The sequence below is a fragment of the Cyrtonyx montezumae genome, unplaced genomic scaffold, assembly GCF_038088225.1.
Source record: "Cyrtonyx montezumae isolate F1298 unplaced genomic scaffold, pur_monq_1.0 scaffold_1, whole genome shotgun sequence".
In the NCBI taxonomy this organism is placed as follows: Eukaryota; Metazoa; Chordata; class Aves; order Galliformes; family Odontophoridae; genus Cyrtonyx; species Cyrtonyx montezumae.
Window position 1 is genome coordinate 16,874,787 of NW_027071825.1, and position 25,983 is coordinate 16,900,769.

Here is a 25,983-nt window from a genome sequence, read left to right on the forward strand (position 1 = left end):
AAATAAGTTGGCCCTGAAGCCAAGGATCAGAACATTACCAACCTTGTCAAAATGAAATAGATCTGTTTGCTTGTTTCTATTGTTGTATTGGTTTTACTTTATTTGCTGGGTTGAGCAGTGGTTCTTTTGGTTCAGTTATTTAATATTGATTTACAGAATTTCCCCTGAAGAAGACCTATTATATAGTCTTTAAATAAAGAACAGATAATGTTTGATTTTCAACAGTTCTATGTATGAAAATAGTAGGCTTATTATGAAACAAGAGGACCACAGTTTTTAGTCTGATCAAAGTACTTAATTATAAATATGGGAGGTGGCTTTCTCACCTAGATAGCTAAAACCAAAATAAAGCCCACTTTTCCCTCCTGTTTCACCACCGGGGTAGCTGAAACTGGTCACTGGGAGGGAGAACATTAGAAATCCATGAAAAAACAGATAGGCTAAGATAATTCCTTTACTGAAAACTAGAAAGAGAACACATCACCTAATAACAATCATTTTGTGTTGCAGTCCAGTAAACCTAAGAACCTATAAATAAAAGACACCAAAACGCATAGAGAAGTCACCTTCCAAGTAAAACTATTCTAAATTATCAATGTACAGTTTGACAGAAATCTTTATGCAAGCAGTTTTGGGGATACATTGCATGTATGTATTAATAAAACAGTCCGTCATATAGCTGAAGTTTGTTGCTATTACTGATTAATAGGAATATTGGTACTATTATGAATAATAATAAGAAGCAGCTTTATTATATTTACTTCCATTAAGAATACCTTCTCATTACACAATATGTATACCTGAGCAAAACTGCTCATTTGGATCATCAGGTAAATTAAGACAACATTTGATTTTTATGAACCATTTGAGCATCTTGCTCATTACTAACAGCAGTGAAAGTTCCCCACAGGACCACAACATCACTCCTTGTCCTCCCTGCTCCATCCAAAACTGGGCCAATGAGCACACCTCTGGTGGCTCTAAACCTTTAATGACTTGCTTCCACAAGGTTGACTCTTAGGAACAGCATGCAAAGATCACAGTAGACTTTCCAGAACTCTTAATTAGAACAAGCTGTTTCTTCCAAATGAAACTTATATGGGTTAAGCGCCATCAAATCTGAGCAATGGTGTTAAATATTGGCTTAACTCTTAAATGACTAAAAGTGACAAAAAAGGGGGAAAAGGAAAGAAATTTTTAAAAAGCAATTTTCTGAATACTCTCACAAAGTCTCACTGATATCCATATTAATTAGTGACCTCCTCACATAGCAATGAATATGCTTCTCAACAAAGACTCTAAAAAGAGTGACAAACGTGAAAAACAGGAGTCATTCCATGAGACCAGTCCATTAATTACTATACAGTTTTGCACTATTATTCATTACATAGATAATAAGTGAGCAAGAGCACAAGATTTTTGCTTTATTTTTTATAACTATTTCCTCCTAGACCATCAATTGTAGGATTTATATGCACATGCTATAAGTTCATCAGCGACAAGCATCAGCAGATTGCACTGATGCAAAAAAAAAATAATGAAAAGGGAGAAATTCTATGTTTTCTATGAAAGCAAGGTTCCAACTAGCAGATTATTGAAAAAAAAACTACTGCTTTAAATGATGCTCCACCAAGCACAACTCACAAAGATTAGTAACAAAAATCACTAGTGTATGTGTAACTTATTGAACCAGTATTTAATGGGGGGGACAAAATATAGCTTCGTAATTTAGTGATTATGTCATTTTTTCAATTGTTTTAAAGAAATGACATAAAATTTAGCTCGAAAAACAATGTTAACACACCCAAGTTGCTCCAAAAGTAATGCCTCTTATTTCTTTTCGTGAATACAACAGATACAAAGAGCACAATAACACACTATTCGATAGAGCAAATTCTCAGCTACAATACACTACTTTTTGATATGGTCATCACCATTCACTGTACATTTTTGCCAGCTACGAAAAAGAGCCTGTGTGCTGCACTCATAAAAACCTGCACCAGGGGAGGAAGCCCAAAGTCTCCACAGCTGGGAAGTACCACCTGCCATTTCACTGTGCTCACAACCACTATTTGGTTTCCATAAACATTCAGTAAGCATCAACGAATGCCACTGGGTGCCATTTCTTACTCATGGAGGAATTTAATGACACACCTTTGCTTCATACGCACTTCCATGTCAGACAAAATAATCAGACTTGTTGCCATCTGTCGCACAGCAACAAAATGTGATGGAATATGGTGGGAAGGTTAACTTTACCACAACATACCACCAACTTGTAACATCACATAATAATGTAAGGTATGTTACATTCAGAGCAGCCCTCACATATTTGAAGGCTGACACTCAGAATGTTTATTTCCTTATCATCATTTGGGTGTCCCTCCTACTGTCTCAACCACTCTACAATTCTTAACTTCAAAAAAATCAAGTAGCTCATTTATACAAGAAAAAAAGTGTAAGTACACTTTCATACAAATTTGCAACATCTCTGCAGCACAAATCTTGGCGATTCAGTACTGATACACATTTTAGAAATGCTCAGGAAACCGTTCCTTCAAAACACTGTGAAAGAATATGAACAAGTCGGGTCTCATTAACGTGTTTATCAAGTTGTGCTATACTTCTATCAATGCAATGTAGCTTGCAAACTAGATTTCCCTAGTTTGTGCTATCGGAAATTTTTGAAAATGCATCAAATTTAATTATTTCATTTTTATTTACTACAAAATATAATAAAAAATTAAATCTATCATTCCATTATTAAGATTATCTTTCAATGATAGGTCATTGAATTCGAAAGTAGAAATAAAACTCCCATCTTCAAAAATCTTGTACTCTAATGAAATTCACCTTGCACTCAATTTCAATAATTGTAAGTTATCATATCTATCCAGATTTTTTCTTGTAACACATTATTTAATCAAGTGTCATTTGCTCATTCATTTCATATCATTGTAGCTTTATTATTTTTCTAAGTGATTTGTCTCAGAAGTTTTCTTCTTTAGGATTTAAGTATTCTCATCAATTTTGAAAAGCTGGTCATTAGCCATTTATTTAGAATGAGAATTTTAAAAGGAGTAGAAGGTGGGCTATAAATATGACTGCAAAATGCACATCTAGGCTCAGTGTAGGAACTTAAGAAACTGCCAGTCTAAGGATGAAAAAGTAAATAGATATGAGCTGTCTTTCTGAAAATATGTACCCTAAGCTGCAGTCACCCAGAGAATTCTTAATTATGGTTTAAAGTGATACTAGAAGCACCCATGCCATCTTCACCACAGTATATGACCTTGCCTTCTGTCATTATCATGCTGCAGGTGCTATTTTGTTGTTATTGTGGTTCTTACATACAAGTCAGTATCTTAATCTTGCTCCAGACATTTTCCTACCTATAGAAAAGAGAATATGCAATATAATCAAAATTCTGTCCCTTCCACCAAACAACTTCAAAGTGACAGCAAAAAAAAAAAAAGAAAACCTGAAATTGACCCTTAATAAAAAAAAACTGTTCTTGAAGGGAGTATCCCAGTTTCATGTTGGAAATAATGAAAAAATAAAAGCTGGATCATTATTTTGTTAAATTAGTATACAAATGCAGTGGTGACTCCAGCTGATAATGGACACACAAAAGGGGACTTGAGGGGTATGAGTAGGTCTCAAGTATTTGTGTTTCTTGAGTTTGCTTTTTTCATTTGAAGATATAGCCATGTTTAGATCTCAATTCAAAATTCAAAACACAGCTCTAGTTTATAGTACATAAAGATGTCTCCAAAGCACAAAGTACTGTATCAGAGAAAGGAAAGTGCATCCCATCCTACAGCGGTGACATGAGTTATTTGCATAGTTGCCACAAAAGTAATAATTACACTGTAACTCAATGGGAACAATAGTAATTTCACAGTAGCTCATGTTGTTGTTATCACCCTATATCCTGATAACTATGAAATTAATTTGTGGCACCACTGTATGTGTCAGCTTTAAGCTGTTCCCTAGGTAACATTACACTACCATAGAGAAGGAATGCTTGGCAGTAAAATGAGTAGCAGCAGATTGACTATACAAAAAGAATCTTCTCCCCACATACAAATAACTTGGCAATCAGTGAAGACGAGAGAAATCCTTCTCAAAAAAGAAAAAAAGCAATACATCTAATTACATTAACTGACCATTGTCCATTGACTGAAAAAATTCAAAGGTAGGACAAAACGAGCAGATTATATTTAGTGATATTGACCTATTGTTCTAACTGCAGCCAGGAAGCAGAATAAAAATGCTGAACATTTCTTCTTCCTTCTGCTAGTCATTTTCCACATTAACCACTAAATGACAATTTAAGTGCAAATATACAGCGCTAAGTTGCATACTTAGAAAGGCAGCAACAACAGAGATTATGCTTGCACAGATAATTCTAACTTCAGCTGAGAGGCACTACCCTTTGACCTCCTGAACACTCCATGCTATTATGCTGCAGTACTACCACAAAAATGGACTTCCATACTGAATATAAAGGTTGACTTCTGTGACACATGGAGATGATTATAAGTTCGCTGGTGAAAATTCAGTGCAATAATGACTAAAGCTCTGGAAAACATTAAATTATGGAATATAAGGAGGGAACATATTACTATTTCATAACAATAAATAAAATGCAGAGTTTAATCTTTTGAGTCTGCCTGGTGCCGCAGTAGATATGAATGACATTGCATAGAAGATAGATAATACTTTTACAAAGAATTTGGATTTTTTTCTTTTGCTATTAAACCAGACCTGTTTACATAGCATTAGAAATCCACACTGTAACACCTTTTTCCTCTCACTATATTTTTGTCCATAAGAAAAAGTGACAAAAAAAATCACAGTATGTTACATACATAGTTTCAGTGGTTCAGCTGGAGTTTAGTGACAGAAAAAGCAGCATCTCTGTGACAACGCCAGTCATCAAAGCAAACCAAGGTGTTGAGCAGATACTCTGATCTAGGATATCCAGGGACAAGCATGTTTTGTCTCTCCATAGTTTTGATCTTTCTCTCTCTGACTGATTCTCCTTTCATGATTGCTACCACACGATATTGTCCCCAAAACCCCTGACAGGTGATGTTCAAAAGCACTGGGTCATTTTGTGTGTGTGCACGTGTTTTCCCAATCTGAAAGTAAGCTTTCAGAGCTCTAAAAGCAGCTGAAGGGGCATCAAGCCAGCTTGGAAGGCCTCAAGTGTGTATTCTTCATTAAACGTTGGCACATGCCATGCCAAATTATGTCACTGCTGAGAGGAAAATTTTGACCAACCTATACTCAATTATTCATCTAGAAGGTACTCTCAATCACTGCTGCTACACAGACCAAGAAGTTCAACCTGTACTCTTTGCCAAATCAGCACGTGCTCTCAATTTACTCGCTTTCATTCTTCCACCCCTCACAACTGTGCAAGCCAATTCCAATGAACAAGGACCCTTAGACACAGACAACATTCACAACACAGTCCTGCAGCCAGCAAGCTCACTACATTAACTGCATGGACAATTGGTTTGTGCTCCTGATACTGATAGGAATTACTAAGGATCCTTTAGTCCTGAATCCCCTATTCCAGTCCCATTAATAGCTGTCTGCAGTTACCTCTGCTTTGTTAGCTCAGTGCAGAGCCTCAGTGCAGAGCTAAACCATCGGTCACTTTTTCCTCACACATGACACTACCCCTGCTTTGAAGAGCATTGGCCAAGACCATTGGATTTTGTGTGATTCATCTCTTTTTCATTTTCTCTTACATACTTCTATTGTGCTCAGGTGTCAGTGCTGAAGCAACCCGTCAGTTGAAACAAATATACTTCCTGTAAAGATAAGTGCTGCCAGCAACAAACAGTCTTCCACTTGCTGGATCAGTGCTGTCAAAGGCACATACAAATACTTCAGAAAAGGCACATGTACGGAACTATGCATCTCTGGAAAGTTTCAGAAAGCTAGTAGTAATTTGTTTTTACTGTAAACCCAAACTCGACATGGTGAAGAACATTTCTGTAAGTTGTCAGATATTCCTTTTAGAAAAATGATTGAGAAATAAGTAGTGAGGGTTTAAAACAAACATCTAAGATAAGAAATTTTTACCTTCATAGAAATAAAACATAACCAGGTGAGTACAGTGCTGATATTTCTACCTATGGAAGTACTCAACCTGCTCAAAATTAAATGATATCCTCAGTCTGGGACTCAAAAATAAACTCTTCAAAAATGTAAATAATATTAACACACCTGATATAGCAAAAAGGCAATGATAGTGCCTTCTAATGAAATACAAGCACCATGGAGAAGCAGCAGCTAACAGAGAAAGAAAAATTGGCTCATCCTTTCTGATGACCAGTGATGGCTCAAGAGGGTTGCAATTTTTATCAATAGAGATGCTGCTCCCTCAGCTGTTAACCCTTAAATGAGCTCTTCAGGCTCCATTCCTTCCAGTCAGATGCATTACTTGCCTTCTCACACAATGCTCAACCACTGGGTCTGGCTGTGACCTAGCTGTAGTAGCACCTTTGAGAGAATTGTGGTAAGATGACTTCTAAACCTGGTACAACAGTAATATCTGCCTTGAAGTTAAAAATGTATTTAGGAAATAGCTTCAAAGTGACGGAAAAATTAATGAAAATCACACCAAGAGCAAAATTTCTAGGCGATTCCTATCTAACTCTCCACATCTCAATGTGAAAGTCACTACTGAAGGAGACACCTACTATCTCCGTTCTCTCCCTACCTGTCAAATTGCTGATTTGTTAACTAGCTCTCTAAGCATCAAGAAGAAATGAGACAGCCTGTTGACATTTTTCTCAAATAATTTGACCAAATTAATGGAGCAGTTCTTTCAGGTTTCATCACATTCAGCAGGCTACTGGAAAAAGAGTGTATGTGAGCTCTATCCATGCATAAATTATGCTCAGTCACTATAATGCTGAAAATGCAGCATATACAGAGACACTTGTTCAAATATCTTTTAGAATACCAAAATGTCTCAAAATTAAGACACAAACCCTTTGCAGTGAAACATCAGCAAACACATTTCATAAGACAGTTATCTCACACATTCAACCAGAGTTATTAGCCAGTACATGAATTCTTAGAGTAACTTCCATTGCACTTTCAGTCAACTGTAAACTTGATGCATTACCTTGGAAGAATGCCACATTTCCCACTGTGCTAAACTTACTGAAACAAATAGGAAAGCAGCATTGCTGAGTTACATCCCTGCTCTACTATTGTGTAATTGGACCACACTACAGGAGCAACACTTTATTTTACAAACGTTGAGTTACCATTATCAACTCATGGTTTCACACTCAGCACAAGAGTAATGAATTCTTATCTTATATTCAGAGTCAAACGAATATGATGGAGAAAATATTAAGAGTTACATTTCAAAGCTCTATTTGCAGCTATAATCTTAAGAAAAATTCATTGTATAATAATGTAATAAGGTATAAAAAGTAGACAATAGAATGTGTAGCAACACCAACAAATTATTTGAGCCTTTACAGATTTGGGTAAATCCTTTACTCGCCTGCAAACCCAAGTAGATTTAAAAAAAGAACAATTGATCATAAAAACAAGGAATATAAAGAGATTCAGTTTTATACTCACTGAAATATATTTATTTTAACTATAAAAGAGCAAAAATAGTTATTCCAGTACTAGAAAAGAAAAAAAAAATCATGGATTTCATCTGCAACTCAGTGAACAGTGACCCACTCCTGGAGTATCAAGCAGCCTTTCTCCATTACTTTACTTGCTAAGGAAAGAGTGAAGAGGTGTCTAATGACACCTCGTACCCTAGAATAGCTATATTCAGTTAAGCAAGCAATGTGACACCTGAAGTTGTCTAGGGCTCACCTGAGTTCCAGATAAATTTTCAATAGCAAACTCCAATAAAAGACATTCTCCTTTTAAGCAGCTGCGTTCTTCAGTGCTGCAAATGGAACGTGTTTCCCCAATACTTTGTAGCTAAGTAATCAAAGGTACAGTACTGATGTTCGTATAACATTTAATACAGACAATTTATTAAAAATAAATAACTTTTAAATAGTAAGAACTCAATATTCCACCAGAATATTGTTTCATTGAAAATCTTCTTACTCTAAATAGCCTCAAGTATATAGACAGGATTTAGGTTCAGAAATCCACAGGGGAATTGGAGATTAACTTTGATAAAAGCTAAGTATCTTGGGACACAGTTGGACCCAGCTTAATCTCTGAAGCATCTTCATCCCAGTACATAAAACATTTCTAGAAAAATGAAGATTTCTTTTTATCCCTAGATCCTCAACAGCCAGTATGGTATAAAGTAGCAAAAAAAAATTATAACTACTAATTTTCATTATCACTAAAGTGTTCTAAACACTTAATTATAACTTTGACATGGTAACAATGAACAAAGCAAAGACATCGCCAGATAATAAGGCAGTTCTGGATGAAGATTATTTTATCCTTAATGCCAGCTTTGGTTTGTATGCTGAGCTCCAAAGAGAACATAGTCAGAGATGCCCATAGCAATGACAAGCACAATGACTTCAAGTGGGCATGATGGAGATAAGAGAAAAAAGATAACATTTTTAGAGACATTTGAAAATGACAGTAAATGCCTGGAAAGAAACCAGAGCAGATATTTAAAACAGCATTTGTAAGGACGGACTGGTTTCTGATTGCACAGAAAACAGAAGTAAATGAAGGAAACAGGGTTTCTTGAGTACATGTGTAGGCTGACTACAGTAGAGATTAAATTCACGACTTTCAGATAAAACAGCATGAGCTTCAACAGCTTGAACTGAAACACCAGGCTCCTTTGACAAAGCTGTGACACACCCAGCTTCAATTTGCATCCCAGACTTTTTTTTGTTGTGGTCTAAAATGACATAAGCCACTTTATAACTAAATTGTCCAGAACTGCTCTGGAACATAAAAAAAAGTCAATGATCCACGGAGAGCAATTTTTAATGGTATCAAAAAAAATAAAATTTAAGAAATTCTTCAAACCTTGCATTTTAAAAGTAACAAGAAGGGAATCTGTAGTGGGAACTCAAGATTCTCTAATGCAATTTTCAGCTCTAACAGTTTGCAGATGAGTGACTATTAGTCACTGAAAAAGGTATGACACTGCACCCACTGCATGGCATCATTGGAGTCTTTGTGGTAAGCCATCTGCCACAGTGGTTTTCAAAATCTCTTTCAGAACCAACATCAGACAACATCTCCTGCAGTTTGCTAAAAGCAAAATTTGACTGTCACTCATTCTTTTTCTTTATATTATAAAACTAAATGGCTCAAAAGCAGAAACAGGCTCCTGCTCCCTTGAAGTGACACAAAATGAGGTGTTCTTTTTTACTCCTCTCCCCCATAAAACAGTTTGCAGGGATAGTACAGATAAGCACAGTACAAATGTGTTTGCTGTGCAGAGCACATGACTGAAGCCTGAACAAGCAGGTTACTTGACATTTCATAGTTTGCAATGCATACTTTGTTTGTTTATGTCCCTATCTTTAACTGCAAACCAACGTGCACTCATGAATTCATGGAACCCCTTGCAGTGCAATTTCCTTGGGTTTTGTCCAGCCATAGAAACTATTTGTCAAATACATCTGAGAGTCTGGACCATATTAAAAGAAGCTTGATTATTACTAAACCCAGCATATACAGTTGTCAAGACAACAGAGTGAATATCATTAACAGAATCTCCTATCAAACCGGAAGTCATAGCTGAAGCTTCACCCTCATGTTCACATTATCCAAAATATGCAAATATATGAACGCAAAAGAAAATTCCAAATGAAGCTTGATGCCTTTTTAGACTGATCTAAACAGACAAGTAAACTTTCTCTCTCCTTTCCCACTTGTAAATATGAAATGTGTTTCAATCTTCCTTTATTAACACAGAGCCTGTATAAAAATATTCAGCTTTAATTTTCACTTGCAAAGCTTTCATGCATACTAATTCAGCCAACGTTCACAAGACAGATCGTATATGTATGCACCTCCAAGAAAGACCCATTCACGTGTATAATGTCTCACCAGTCTCACTAACTGATGGCTTGCTGCCATAAGCCACCACATTGCCAGACTCACAGGATGCTACCCACTATGACTTCAGTTGTCTGACACCAAGTTCATGCAACCTACACTAGACATAGGCCTAAAGCATATTGCCAATAGTGTTCAGGAGCAATGTAACATCATTTAAGATGCAATACAATATGTGTTTCCTGTCACGAAGTTGTACCCCTCAGCATGTCTAAAAATGTTGCATTATTGTGAAGAATGGCCAGGACTCTGTGCTGCTCTTCAGAGGGCATTCACAAGCTTGCAGAAATAAGCTAAAAGGAATTTGAAGAAGTTAAAAAAGAAAAAGAGATACAAGTCCCACTGCTAGAGTGGAACAACTCCAGGCTGCAAATATCTGGAAAGCATCTCTGCATTCAGGCCCTTCTAGGCTTGGAGGAAAAGGTAAAGGTCAGCCAGCACCACCCTTGCAGCAAGGCCAGCAGGCCAAGGAGGAGTTTACTTAAGCTTTGCCATTATGTTAAAATATAATAAACCTGCTAGACTGCATTAAAAAACAAACTGAATTGAATGGTTCATAAAATTACCTGAAAATAGAAGTAAACCAAGTTATTGCTTTACTATCTATATATATAAATATATATGTATATATAAAAGTAAGAACGATTTCCCTCTACTTCTTAATTTGAATACCATTCGTTCTCTTCCAGTTCTTCAGAGACGAAGACCCCTCTTGGTTATTAGCGTTCATGTGAAGTGCAGTGATATTCATAAGATAGAAATATACTGAAACACATTAAATTGACCATTTCTCTCAAAAAGAAATTTAAAATGGAAGGTCTAGTTTCAAACAGGAGCACAGGGAAAAATGTTCATTGTATCTCTCATCAGGCTAACCACTAGTACTACTCTGGGAAATCAGAGAGGATTTGGGCAGACTGCCCACTCAACTTAAGGCTCATCTGAGATCCACATATATCTGCTTAGCTATCCAGCTAGAATCTTTTGTTGTTGTTTTCGCATCCAAATGATTCTAGTGCCTCGGTGCAACATGCAGCCCTCTTCACCTGTGGTTCCTAAAACCAAAGGAGGCAAGAATCTCAATAGCAGAGTCAGCAAATTCTGTACCCTCCCACACCTGGTCCGAAGTTCACTACAGCAATGGAAAAGCAAAGTGAACTTTCATCTCTCAAAGGTGTATTGTTAGAATAAAGTAGGTTGCAGGTAATCTTGGATTCAAACAGAAAAAAAGCAGCCATGCATGTGTTGTGGTTTAACCTGGCAGGTGGCTCAGTACTGCACATTTGTTTGTTTATCCTCCCTTCCCCAGTGGAACTGGGGAAGAGAATAATAATAAAAAGAACTAGAGCTTCTGTGATAAAGAGAGTTGTGATAAAGCTATTTACTAAGATAGAGAAAATGAAAAGGATAGTAGTTATGACTACATATTATATGCATATTTAAACACGTAAGGGATGCACAACCAACTGCTCAGCATTCTCTGATCAAGGCCCAGCTAGCATCCCAAGCAGCAGTAGAGAGAGAGATCATCTCCCACTCCCTTCAAAACTCCTTCCACTTGATGCCATATGGCATGAAATGTTTCTTTGGCCAGTTTATGTCAGCTGTCCTAATTTTTTTTCCCTCCCTACTCCTTGGGCCCATCACTGCAAATGGTCTTAGCTTTGTACAGCACTGCTTAACAGCAGCTATAAACAGTGTGGTATCAACATTTTTCTCCTAGAACCAAAAACACAGCATCATAACAGACACTATGAAGAAAAATCCATACCAGCTGAAACAAAGACACAAGGATATGAGATGACTGTGTAGCAGCTGAAAGAAACTATACAGCCTTAAATAACAAATGCATTTTTATGTACATTTACATAAGTACGTACAGGTATACACAAACCTCTCAACTTACACCTTTTGTGTGCTATTCAAGTACACTGTAAACAGTCCTAAGTCACATATTTTATCACCATAAAAACATCTAAGAAAAAATCAACTACATAATATGTAGTGCAATTAAGTGAATTCCAGGACTGCCCAATATCTGTCAGTCTTTACAATCAATTACTATTCAATTACTATTTCTCAGAATGGTTCGTATACTACTAAAAATGACCAGGATACAAATTTATGAGTTAGTAGAATAGAGTGCTTTTTTTTTTTTTTGGAGCGATGTGGAAAATCCTCATGATCCTTCAAGGTCCTTGTAACAGATGCATGACCTTTGAAATGCCAAAGATCCCTTCTCTAGTGGATGTTTATCACCAAAGAGCTGTCAGCTATTGAGATTTTAAAAGATTAACTATGCTGAGTCATGTACTGCAAAACACAGCAAACCACCCATGGAATGTTGTTACAGGAGACCAGAGATATGAAATCCAGCTTGGGGAAAATACTAGAAGTAGCTTCACAAACCATATGTTCCCTAAATCTTTGTTTTAAGTCATTTTCCACTTACTGGCACTACAGGAACAATCTATGTACCCAGAGGACTGACCACACAGGAAGAAAAACTTAAAGTGTAGGAAACAAACAGAGTAAGAAATCAAACTTAGAAGGGTTAATGCCTATTTGAAAATTTTATTTGTAATACTGACTTTTTGAAAGGAAGGAATGTAATTTGGAGATAATAAGTAAGGCTTTCACAAGGCAGGCTACATTTCACATCACAGTACCTTTACAGTTATTCATAGCAGTGTTCATAAGCCAAGAGCATCATGAACGTGAAGTCATTCAGAGTCATGCAAATAAAGTCACTCACACATACACAAATGTAAAGGCATTACAAACAGAATCAAAGCAAATGGCTTCAATTAATTTTTCAAGGTACTCCTCAATATTATTGTTGTTTTTGCTTTTTTCTGTGCAGCTCTAAGAAGCCACTCATACCAGGTAAATGAAATGATTTACTGTATACTACTATCCAACTTTCAAAACTTAGAGCGCGTTAGTCCAGTTTTATGATAAACAGGTAATAATAAAACAAATGTTCTAAATTTATTTAGCAAATTATTTTAGAAACTCTGTCTCTATTCTGTCTCCTTTCATACACTGCTCAGTCTCTGTTTGGGGCACTATAGTTGGTGAGTTTCTTTGAAGTCCTGTATCAAAATACTCTGCAGTGCAAATAAGGGCAACAAGAAAATATTCATGTACTGACAACTTTTAAACCCCCTCTAATAAGCATTAAGTGGTAAGCAAAATATACATCCCTACAATACGTGAAATACCAGATGCATTTTAAAATCTTATTAACAAAACCCAAATTGTGTAAAAATGCTTATAAAATCTGCCACTTATAAAATATGCCACCACATACATAAAAATCAAATCCACTTTAGAAACAAACACAGGTTTGTTCAAACAGCATTGTACAATTCTTTAACACTTAAAGAATTTTCCATGAACAATATTTTTATTCACTCACAGTTTAGTATAAATATAAAGCAAGGCACCCCCTTAAGCATTTTAAATAACAAATTAAACATTTACGTTTTTTACTGTGCAGTCAGGCTTAACATTTATGCAGCTTCAAAACCAAAGTACAGCCTCAAGGGAAGCCTCTCCACTGACAAATTAATACCTTAGAGAATAGAGTTGAATGGTGGCAATGAACTCATTTGTTCCCCCAATAATGAAGAATGACTCTTTCTTTACCACATCTGTGACTGTTGCTATGGTGACCCAGACTTACCTCATTGCTTCTCGAAGTGCTCCTCGCTCACTAAGAGTCGTGTGCTTGATGTCATCAAAATTATTCTCTAGTTTTTCACAGTTCTGCAACAAATGGAAGAATCCATGTAATACATGTACAATACACTGCTGCAGAGTCTTAGCATTATTCAGCATCGTGCAAACAAAACTGATTTATATTATGTAATCTCACAAATTATGCATTCTGTTTTAATTATACAGCAGTCATTAAAGAGGCACTGAGAACTCCGAAACAAAGTAAATATGAATCTTCTTACACGGTCGTCATGGAAATTGTCTTATAAATGTTCCATAATTAAATGTATAGATTTTACACTTAAAAATAAGTAAAATAAAATTATCCTTTACCAATACACAAAGATGCACAGCTACTGCACATGCATAGAAAAGAATAAAAACTTAAGTGCATATTTAAAATAATAGAAGCAATAAATCTGGCAGTGTAGTTAGAACAAACCAAGCTTTATTAAACATGATTTTGAAAAAGACAAACTAAAGAAATTGTTTATAGGGACTTCAACCACTTAACATTTTCCAAATTAGAATTCATAGATATTTTTAAAGCTGATATGAAGGCAAAAAATTTGTGACAATAGAAGTAATAAAGTTTCCCTATCTTCTGATACTTATTTTTAACTGTGCAAATTAGTAATTTTACTCCAGAGCGTTGCAACTTTTCTTCTACACCCATACAGACAGTAAAATTGATTCAGAAGATGCTGGGTAATAGACATTTTCATCTGTGCAAAGTAAGTGTGAAACACAGCAAGAAAGAGTTCTCTGATCATCTGCATCATTCGCAGGATTTTATAAACTCAAGGCTTCGAGATATCACCATCTTCTACAGCGGTTTCTGCCAATACCAAAACTTTCCTCTGGGAGGCGTAACTTTGCCACATGGGTTGAAAAGCAAGACAAGTTGCAAGCAGCATTAACAGTTATTATCACTAACAACTAGAAAAGCTCTTTAAGCAGGACCTTTAGACAGAACATGTGAACTGTTAGTTGGTTATACAATCTCACAGGTTTTAATATATGAATTAGTTGTGAAGTCTGTATCTGAAAATTACAATAAATACAGTAGAAGTTATCTATCATTCCCTTTGTGTATTGATTCTTTATAATTATACTCAATTAGAGATTATAAGAGCACTATTGGATGGGAAACAATTAGATGTTTGTAAATCACCTAACAAGATATCTTAGTCTAAAATTAACTTATTTTTTAATTTTAGATGTTTTAATACAAAGTTTTACTACTCAACAATACATTTCTGTACAGGAGAAATTAAGGAACCTACATTCAGAATTCTGCAATCTACTCTCCCTTATAAAAAAAAAGGATCATTAAGGTTTGGAAATATCTCTAAGATGATTCAGTCCAACCATCCACCTACCTCCAATATCACCACTAAACCATGTGGTTAAGTACCACATCTACACTTCTCTTAAACACCCCTAGGGATGGTGACCCTATCACATCCCTGGGCAGCCTGTTCTAGTGCCTCATCACTCTGAGATGAAATTCTTCCCAATAGCTGATCTGAACCTCCCCTAGCACAACTGGGGTCATTACGCCTCGTCCTATAATGCACAACATTAGAAGTCGTAAATCTTACAGCTAATCTGATATTTTTGTTTATATTACTACCAGATGTCCTTTGTACAGCAAAATCCTACTCTAAGACATTTCACAAAACAGGGAAGGTTAAAAATACACAAAAGAAATCCTAACTGACAATATAGAAAGAATTCCAGATTTATCAGTACTGAACCGAAAGCACCTGTGCAAGCATACAATCAAATTTCACGTCCTTCAGGAAAGCAGATCAAGGGGAACAACATATGGAATATTGCTCCAAGCACTGAAGGACTAAAGCCTGTTTATTAACAGTCTTGTGCCATTGGCAACTCATCATAGGTTCAGTAAAATCTGAGCATCGTACAGTTCATTTTTCTTGACAATGTGATATAACGCATCTACAGAATTGACAAAGGATCAAAAGCTCACAAGATTTTATCGAACTGAACTAAATCCTCTTAATATCCTACAATCTAGTATAACTGATGGTGTTTAAGTGGAAAATGCTGAGTAATTCACTGAGTCCTTTTCAGCTGGTGTTTCTTATTTGCCTACATGGACCATTCTGTATTAGTCAGTTGAAGGGCAACAAGGGTGACCAATACCTAAAGAAAACCCTGTAATCATGTACACTTGCAGAAATATTCCTTACAATAAACCACAAAACAGACAAAAGAACCCATAACTACACGGAAGAAAATAGAAAACCCAGAACAAACAACAGAACATAGTTTCAAGGCTCAAATAATAAATGTTCTAATTCAATTGGCAAGATGATGAATTTTTCTTACCAATTTCACCAACTATTTCTGGAGAATATCTCAACTTCCAGCTAAACAGTTCTCAGCCAAAGTATAGTAGTTGGAAAATGTTGTTTTACTGTTAGAAAAACAATGACCTAAAAACTAAGGCAGATGCAAGCCTCCTGAAGGGAGGTGATCTCACAGTATAATCACTTACTGCCTAAGTATAGAACAAGACAGTGAGTAACTACTGACAGTAGCTACTACTATTTTCTAGTTACAGGTGCAATAATCTGAAACAGTAGCTCAGATCTTGCAATGAAAAGAGAAAAGCAGTCAAAGACTAAATATAAGCACAGCTACACTTATATTGATGTTGTTCTTCATAGGTTTGAGCATCCGTTTGCACACATGTTTCTAGACCCTCAGAATATCAGTCTATGAGAAAGGTCCCAATAAGTATGTATGAAATTCTGAGCACAATTCTCCAAAGAACCCACATAGTGAATGATGAAACTTCAGTAGACTATAATCAAGACAAGTTTTACATTTCTTAATATTTAATCAGTACCAAAACCTGTGCTTATTCTAATATCTATGTGTGGTATGATGGAAAGCATATCAATGACAGCAGAGTAGCAAGGTCATAGGGTGAAGCAAGTAAGGACTTGCCCAAACGTAACACCTGTATGCTCAAAAATAAAGGAAAAATTTTGCTTACCTTCAAAAGGCCTCAGACAGGGATCTCCAGTAAAGTACCCTTGCCTCCACTGTAAACCCTTAAATAAGTTCTGGGAAGGGCTGGATCCTGGCTCCACTCCGTTCAGTCACTCAGGTGTATTGCATGCACCTGAGCTCCCCTAGGTTGGCCCTGCTTTCCTATCAGGTGATCAATCACTGGTTCAAGACATGACTTAGCATTTCTACTACACCCTGCTACCAATTAGATTAATATATATACATCTCTTGCAAATGGCAGAGCATTTTGGCCCATTATGCTTCACAGATCTAAGTATAATGAGCAGTTAAACTCAAAGGTGTTTTGTTTTCAGGAGCAACTCAAGTAGAAAAATCAAAATGCAAACAATGAAAAAATGGATTTTTAGTAGCTTACATACAATTAATTTCTTTGAGTATGGATAATGTCTTGAAATTTTAACTCTACAGCTGAATAATTATTTATTACTTAATAATTCCACATCCTATCATTGTTGGCAGATCTATAGCACTATGACACTAAACTAAATAATATCTTTGAAAGGTTCAGGATGAAAAATAAGTAGATGGAGATACAATTAGGGACATGGCCATAATAAATCACACTACCATTGCACATCAAAAAGCCACAAAAATCTAATTTTTTTCTTTTTTACTATAGCACTAGCACATTGAAGTTTTTGAATGAACCAAAAATCATGAGAGAGTGGAACAGTTTTTTTTATATATACACAAATGAAAAGCTTATTGATCATGTGAGATCTTAACTGAAGCTATATGACAACTAGTAAAAAAGGCAGCTGTTAGCCAGATGTCCATAAGTATCTGTGGCATTTCACACAGTGTACTGGTAGAGCATCTAACTAGAAATCAGAAAAATTAACAATGAATACATTAAGATAACGAAGAAGTAGAACTACTAAACAAATTGAAAAGCTTCTATTACTATAAACATAAGGCCATGACTTTTTCCTTACTTCAACTTATTCCTGTTTAAAAAGACTAGTAAACTTTTAAAGGAGGGACTATGTGCTCATAAATCTATCTTTTCAGACATGGCAAGTAATAAGCATAACCTCTTGGAATCAACTTAATAATAGCGTTCTGTTTTTAAAAGTCTGAGGTGAGCAACTACCAAGCTGAAAATGCTCTTACTCTTTGACACTCTTAGAAGTCACCAGTTAGCTCACAAAACTAAAAATATAAATAATCACTGTATTTCTATATAAAATTCTAGGATTCAGGAAAAAGTAAAGTCATACTTAAAAAAAACCAACAAAACTTAAAATATTTGTCAAATTAGTTTTCTTTATTCCCCTGCGTCTAGGATGGAAAAGCCTTCTTAGCTTGACTATGCCATAGAAAGACAATTCTTGATTTGGGCTAATGGGTCAAACGCAAAACTCAAACCAAAATCTGTCTATTGCTCATCAATAAGGATAACCCTGAAACACAAAAGCATTGCTGTGACAGGCCTGAAAGTTTTGAGAAGACCACAATTAAATTCATTCATTCTGTAATACAGTACTGATAAAAAGGACCCCACTTCCATCAAAATCAATTACAAACCTTCCATCCAGCTGAAGAGCAAGATCACACTAAGCCATATCCTGCTCTTTCCTGAAATACTGCACGTGAGACCTTCAAAAGCGTTAGTGTTACAGATAATGTCTTGCACACATTTCTAGATACTTGAGAAATAAAATCTTTCAATCAGACAACAGTGTAAGACCTATTCTAAGGCAACCTGCAACACCAAAGTTGGGTAGATCTCTTATCCTAGTTGATACACTGTCAAATCAGAAGGCTTACTTAAAATATCCCTCTATCTCTTTCCTGAGAAAGGACTTTTTAGGTAAGGAGAATAGCTGAATTCTTAGAATTTACTGCTTCCACATGAATTTAGGAAATTTTCTAAGGAAGCTTATTTGTAAGTGTGAATGTTCAACAGTAAAAATGTGAAATTCTCTGTATATAAACAATAAGGAATGGTCAGCAACTGGAAGTTAGAAGAGCTCTCACTTAAGTTTGCTTTTAAAATTGATACAATTTTTTCTCCTGTGTAATCCTTCAGAAAACTTCTTGCTGAGTATTGTGTATCTTAACTTACTACTGTTTATTCAGCCAGTTTAAGTCTTTATATTTAATGTATTTTTATCCGGAATTCTGATTACTTAAAATGAGACAATCTGATCCAAAAGGTGAAGGACATAGCCATCTCTCTGATGTTTCAGCTGGCTACCTTTAAAGGAGGTAGACCCTAATGATAGATTTCCAGGAAAAAAAAAATACATCACAAACCTGGTGATGTTAATTTGCTCTTCTGAAAATATTGACTATACTATAGAAGAAATTTCTTTTCCAAAGCTGACTTTTTTCAGGAGCAGTATAAAAAGCTCAGTGGTTGTTTCCATATTGATCTTATTTATATATAAAATGTTAACATCAATAGACCAATATGGAAATGTTTTATTCTGGATATCCGAACTATCAGCAGAAAACTTTAGAAACAACTATCTTGTGTTTTATAAACCAAAAACAACATTGTAATAGTAACCTAAATTGTAATATATTGCTGCAAAGATAATTATTAAGGGAAAACACTGCTGACATTTTCTTATTTATGCACACAATCAGAGATGGAGTCCAAGGACTGTGACATAATTATCTTTATGCTAACAATTTTTGTAAATCTCTTGACGGAATTTTAGCTAATTTTAAAATGCCTTCTGAAGATTAGCACTTAAAAGTGTTGGGGAAAATAGCACAATTTATTAGCGAGGGTATAATTGCAAACCTTCCAAATACTCATTGTGAATATCATTTAGACAGTAACTTCTGCTTTAGCAGCTGGTATATAAGACTCCTGTTTATCGAGTCTTGAAACAACAGATAGAGTAGAATCTAATTAAACAGGATTATATGCAAAAGAAAAATTATTAAAAACAGACTAATAAACAACTGCTATGAATTTGGAATAGCACATCTAGTTCTTTTGATGTGAACTCATGCAACATTTTGCATTATTACAATAAAACCTTATAAAATACTCTTACCAGACCTCTCTTGATTTGGAACAGGCTGTCTTTCTACACTGAAACAACACAAAGCTAAATGGTTCCATTGATCTCCTCTCACAGACTTAAGCACCCATCTGCTATAGGATAAAATGACTTTCAGTTGCATTTATGATAACACTGGTACTACAATTCAATAAAGTTACTCAATAGCCAATGGCTGTATTTCACATAGGAAGCCGCTTTAATCTTTGTATGGAGCAACTAAATAAAACAGATGCCATTTTCTAAAGGTTTAATAGCATTTGTTTTATCTACAGTGCATCATTGAATACTAAACAACAACAACAAAAAAAGACTGATTGATCCTATCTGGAAGATACAAAAGTCCACACAATATCACCTACTAAACTCCTCCATTCCATTTGTTGCAACTTATTCTCAAACCGTTCACAGCCCAAAGAGAGGTAAAACAACTTAAAACTGATACCTGAGCTACTGTTTAAAAAGGAAAGGTATATACTTTTAAAAATATGTATGTATATATTCTTAATATCTGCAGAAAGTATATTGAGCCCTCGGGTATTTACATAACATTTGACAACATGTCATTCATAATACAGGAACATTCATCACAACAGTTTTTTCATCATGTGACATAGACACACTGGCCAGACACACTCTTTGAAAAATACAGATATTGATATACCAAAAATAGCAGGCTTCCAATAGAAAACCAGCCCTAAGTGTTAGCAATCAAATAAAAATCAATTGAGAAAAATATTAAGTAAACTGTGGGAGGTTGTAATCAATGCCTCCTTAGCATAACCACCTTATGTCTTCTCAGTTTGTTTAGAGGAATATTTTTAAGACATTAAAAACATCATAGAATAACTCAGGTTGGAAAAGACCTTAAAGATCATCGAGTCCAACCATCACCTACCCATACTACCCTAACCACCCACCACTACGTCATGTCCCTGAGCACGACATCCAAACAGAGCATTAAAGCACAACACATTTTTTCTCCACAAACAGGAGTATGTTGATAAGACAGGATTGAAACTCCAGCACGAGCTATTTTCTGAAACACCGCAAATGCATTTTGTTATTAATTAACAGAAATACTGCTCACGTAATTGGAAATTTTGAAGTGGAAGCAGACTATTTTGGTTTGTATTGCTCCCTCAGCTTAGGAAGTGATACATATAATCCTTAAACACAGGTAATTATCTAGAAGATAATTACTTGTTAAACATACATAACATTTCAGTTTCTAACGTTTCTGGGACTGCGAAAATCCTTCCAATCTGAAATGGCATTCTGCTAACTTCCCTTTCATGCTGTTTCATGCACAGATTTCAAGTGGCAAATTTATAACAACCTTTGGGTTCACACAAGGTATGGAATTTTGCTTGCATTCAACCTGCTGTTTTCAGAGCAGTTGCAGATACCACGTGTTTCAACAATAACAACATATCTGATAGGAGCAATAGAGGGAAGACAAGTAAATACAGGGAAGATTAGAAAAGACATAACAAAAGCACCAAGCACATAACACAGAATAACAGGTGAAAGAATTCAAAAAGGTTAAAAACCTGGAGTCATACAAGACAGCAGAAGCACAGCTGGAAATACCAGAAGAAGCAGAGTGCAGGTGATGCCACTAAAGACATTGTATAATGCCTTTCCCCCTGTAACTCAGAATTACAAGACAGAAAATTTTGAGAGTAAAAAGGAAGAAAAACACCTCTCCCACTTTTTTCCTCCTCTTCCTAGAACAAACACTAAACTTGCTCAGTAGAGGAATGGAAGGACTTGGAGCATGGGAACTGCTGAGTCATGACCTGAACCTCTGATTGAGTGCTTGGAGAAAAATCTGGTCAGCCCTGGAAGCACAGGTGAAGGTGATTCACCTGCGAGAGCAGAAGGGGTAGAGCTGGGCTGCACCCCTCTTAGACCACATTTGAGGGCTGACTGCCACTGAAGGAAGATCTCTTGCTGGAGATCTCTCCTTTATGGAATCTTCTTGCAAGACTAGATCTTCAGAGATAGCTGAGCATCCTTCTTTTTTATAAGACTTTCTCATTTCATCCTGCTGCCATTGCACTTGGCAATAAGCTACTTGCCCTCGTGCATCCAAAGGAATTCTTTTCCAAGTTCTTCCCTGTGAGGGATGAGGGTTACAAAGCAGGGAACAATACAGTGTCCTAGAACATGATATGATCTTCACCTAGACATGGCTGCCTAATAAGGCTCTTTCCTTGCCTTTTTCCTATTGACAAGGCTGAGCACCCCAAGAGGGCCTTCACAGAAGCTGCTCAAGATGCTGCCTGGGACCAGCCCTCAACAGCTGAATCCTGAGGCTCTCCAGTGCTTGCAGCAAGAATCTGCTATTTAATTCTTCTAGGGCTTGCAGGCTGCCTAAGAGAGACAGTCTCTACACAGAATTTCTAAATACACTCTTTTTTTGACAGTAGAAAACTTATCTGAATAAAATTTATCAAGAAAACAAATATCCCAAATGCTATACTCCCTTCTAGTATTTTTTCCTGTACCTCAATGGATCTTGCTTTTCTTTTGGCATCCTTTACTTTACTGAGGCAAATATTGTTTCCCTGACTTACTGAGATTAAATAAGACAATGTAAAGATCAGAATAATATTGAGGAACAACATTTACAGAGCTCATAACATGGAAAAAGGAAGCATCTTTGAAGTGTAGGTAGAAATGCACTCCTCAGGAACAAGTTGAATTCTTGACCTTTAACAAAGGGCATGAGAAAAAACAAATACTCAGAAGCCCCCTCTTTTTGTTTACTTTTTTTTTTTAAGAAATGGAATGACCTAAAATTTAAGGAATTATTCCCACCTATTTGAGAGTACCAACTAACAGAATCCATCTTGTTTTTCATCCACAGCTAAAGGATTAATGAATACACAAACTTTCTGAAAATCAAAATTATTCACGTGGCACTTGGAAACATCCAGGATAAGTATTACAGCCTCAGGGCTCAAGTCTATTTACCTCACATAGCACCTAACAATCAGATACCTCAGCATTACATCATGCTCTCTTCTAGTTCTGTGCTTCATTTACTGTCCCTCCTTTGGAAGATTTCGTGTTGTCCCGTCCCCTGAATAGCTTTCCTATCCAAACTGTCTTTAGATGCTTAGTACTTCCCCTTCTCACTAGCATCTTTAAAACTAACATTTTCAAGATGGGATGAACAACATCAGCATGATATACTGCACCAAGAAAGTTTTGAAAGTTTTTTGTTTTGAAAATGCTATTTTCAAACTTACACCACAGAATATTTTCTAAATAACACAAACTGTTAATGTGAAACATTTTTCTTCTCTACAGAAGATATTGGACTTATTAATCAGCCCCTTGCTCCGGAGCATCATGAGAATCAGTGCACATATGCAAGCAGAGTAATAGGAGAGAGCAGAGCAGTGGCAAAGCAAATAGAAACAAAAATCATTATCCTCTTAACACATAATTACCAATTTTTTCCTTTTTCTTCCTGAAAACATATTCAATTTTTAAGCCTTATTCTTATGCAGCATTTCCCCCATTTCCCTTGTGTATGCACTATTTGAGCTTTCAATTCCTAATTTTTATCCAGCCATTCTCTATCTTTCCTTCTCTTTTTTTGCATCCTTCATTACATGGGTTTTTCCCTGACTGTTCTATTTCCCCTTCTGTAAGTTTTCCCCAGTCCCTTCTAGTTATTTCACATCTTTTGCTCTGTTTCATTATGTCACAGATTTCCCTTGTTTAGTTTTCCTTAATGCAATCTTTTATCCCAAACCTGCATCTCTGTGCTCCCTTTCTCCTCCAAAAGTAGCTCCAAGCAGGACACACAATCTACTGAACAATAGAAGAAACCAAATCACTCACAGTGGCATCTAGCAATGCCTGGTGCCTCCTAACAACACCCATAGAGACTTCCACACCCACTGCCACTCACCTGTGCAGCTAAGTGCAGAGAAAGGCTTAGAGAGAAGGAAAAACTCCCAAGAGTAAGCCAACAGCAGCACTTGTGCTGCCACAGAAAACCACAGTGAACTGGTGGTGGCTGTCTCCTCTTTTTTCACCTATGCTGCAAATCACTCATGGATTACTAATATAGATGTTGATAGAATATTTGGGAAATAGAATGTAAATACTTCTCACAGAATTTTGTTAAAGAAGTAAAAAGCTTTTTTTTTCTTCCATCAAAAAAGAGTTTGCTGGGCTCAGTCTTCAAAGAATAGAAACAAATGCTCATTGAGTCCATACTTCTACAAATATCAGTGATTCAGCACCAGCCAAACTGAGTTTCAAGGATAAACACTAAGACAGTTTCCCTGACAGTCCTTTTGTTCCACATCAGTGCAAGATTCTCCCCAACAGTCAGTGGCAACCTCTTGGAAAGAAGTCTTTAATTTTGGAATGATGGAAGGGGTGAAGTTAAAATGAATAATACCAAATGGTATTGTTAGCTGATATTTTATAGATGGTATAATTAGAAAAAGTTTCTTTTCCATCCTGATAATATCAATATAAAGAGAAATGCTCACCCATCTCCAAGGATGAAGGCTCACATAGAAAATCACCAGAAAGGAAGGATCTCCAACAAGAGATCCTTCCCAGTGGTTGTCAGCCCTTAAATGGGGTCTACAAGAGGTGAAGCCAGACTCCACCCCTTCCAGTCTTTTGAAGGTGAATTGCCTTCACCTGTGCTCCTGCAGCTGACTCAGTGCTCACCTCAGGTGATCAATCGGAGGTTCAGGCCGTGATTCAACAGTTCCCACACAGATGAAAATAAAATTTTAGTTCCTAGGAAAAGCTTTAAGTGTATTAGGACTTATGGAAGAGGAGTCAAGAAATAAGAAATGCTACAGCAGAAGATAAATGCATAATTTAGCTGAGCACCCATCTGTGATGAAGCCCTACAGAATGGAGAAAAATATTTAGTTAACATCCATCTTTTTGAAGGGCATCAAAATCGGTGTTATTACTTGGGAATTTCTGACATAGCTGAATCTGCCTTTAAAGCAATTTGATGTCTGCATAGCTGAGTACCAGTAGATATTTAAAAAAGCATGCATCAGAATGTATACCTTAAAAAGACATTTAACATTACCAGCCTACATCACACAGCTACAAATCATTACACAGTAACTAGAAACTGAGCAATTCACATGTGACAATCAAATGTTCAGGGAAAAAATTCCTGCTTATTAATTTTATTCCCTCAGTAACGTCTGTAGGAATCAAAAGCTGAAGAAAGGGTACATACAGCTAGATGGAAAACACAGCAAAAACCATCTAAAAGGCCATCTAAAAGCAAACACTGTGTCAACTACCTAAATTCAAAAACAGCTTAAAAATCACTTTCGAAACTTGCTTTGGCCTATTCATACACATGCTTTAAAACAGTGTTTTAAATGACATGATGACATCTTACACAGAATTACTGTCTGACTAGGAACAGTGCTCACTCCTCAGCAGCCCTGCACCTTTATGCTTCACATGCATCTTTTTTGTACTGTGTGGTCTTAATTATGGAATACCAATCAAAACCATACTTGAAGGCAGATCTATTTTTCCTGTGAGCATTTCAATGGCACTCATCACTTCGGTATCTTAAGTGATTTAAAAGCCATTTGTTCTTCCACATTCTACATATATCCCCTTTTGACAGAAAGCAATCAGCACAGAAAGACTGTGCAGTAAATGTGAGGATACCTTGTCAGACATCAATGGTACAAAATTCTAAACTATAGGAGATTGGAAACAACTTGTATGAAAGGATTTCTTCTCCTGCTTAATGTGAATTCAGTTGCATTACACCATCTTTCACACGTTCAGTTAAATGTCTCTTCCCCACACTACTGCTACTACAAGGCCACGGCACAGTGTTCCTCTGCTCTGAATGCTAGCAACCTTTCACTCCCAGTCTTTATTTACTGGCAGAAAAAGTGTATCTCGGGGTTATTATTATGCCAATGTTACCTTCAAATTATATTAAAAAAATCATAATCCCCTGAGAACAACAGTGTATAGTTTTAGTCTAGCAGAACATCTCCACTCTTCTAATCTCATCTCAAAACATAGTCCCTTGATAACTTCGACAGTCCATTGGAATGACTGAAAATAAAAATGCACTTTG

At 36.2% G+C, this 25,983-nt stretch overlaps 1 protein-coding gene across 3 annotated transcripts in view; it reads right to left on the minus strand.

Moving 5' to 3' along the window:
* DPYD (dihydropyrimidine dehydrogenase) overlaps positions 1–25,983 on the minus strand; it is a 318,162-nt gene that overhangs the window by 263,525 nt on the left and 28,654 nt on the right. For all 3 annotated transcript variants that reach the window (XM_065742081.1, XM_065742088.1, XM_065742097.1), the window contains exon 3: positions 13,742–13,824. In XM_065742081.1, coding sequence (XP_065598153.1) covers positions 13,742–13,824 — 83 coding nt within the window. The remainder of the gene's footprint in view (positions 1–13,741; positions 13,825–25,983) is intronic.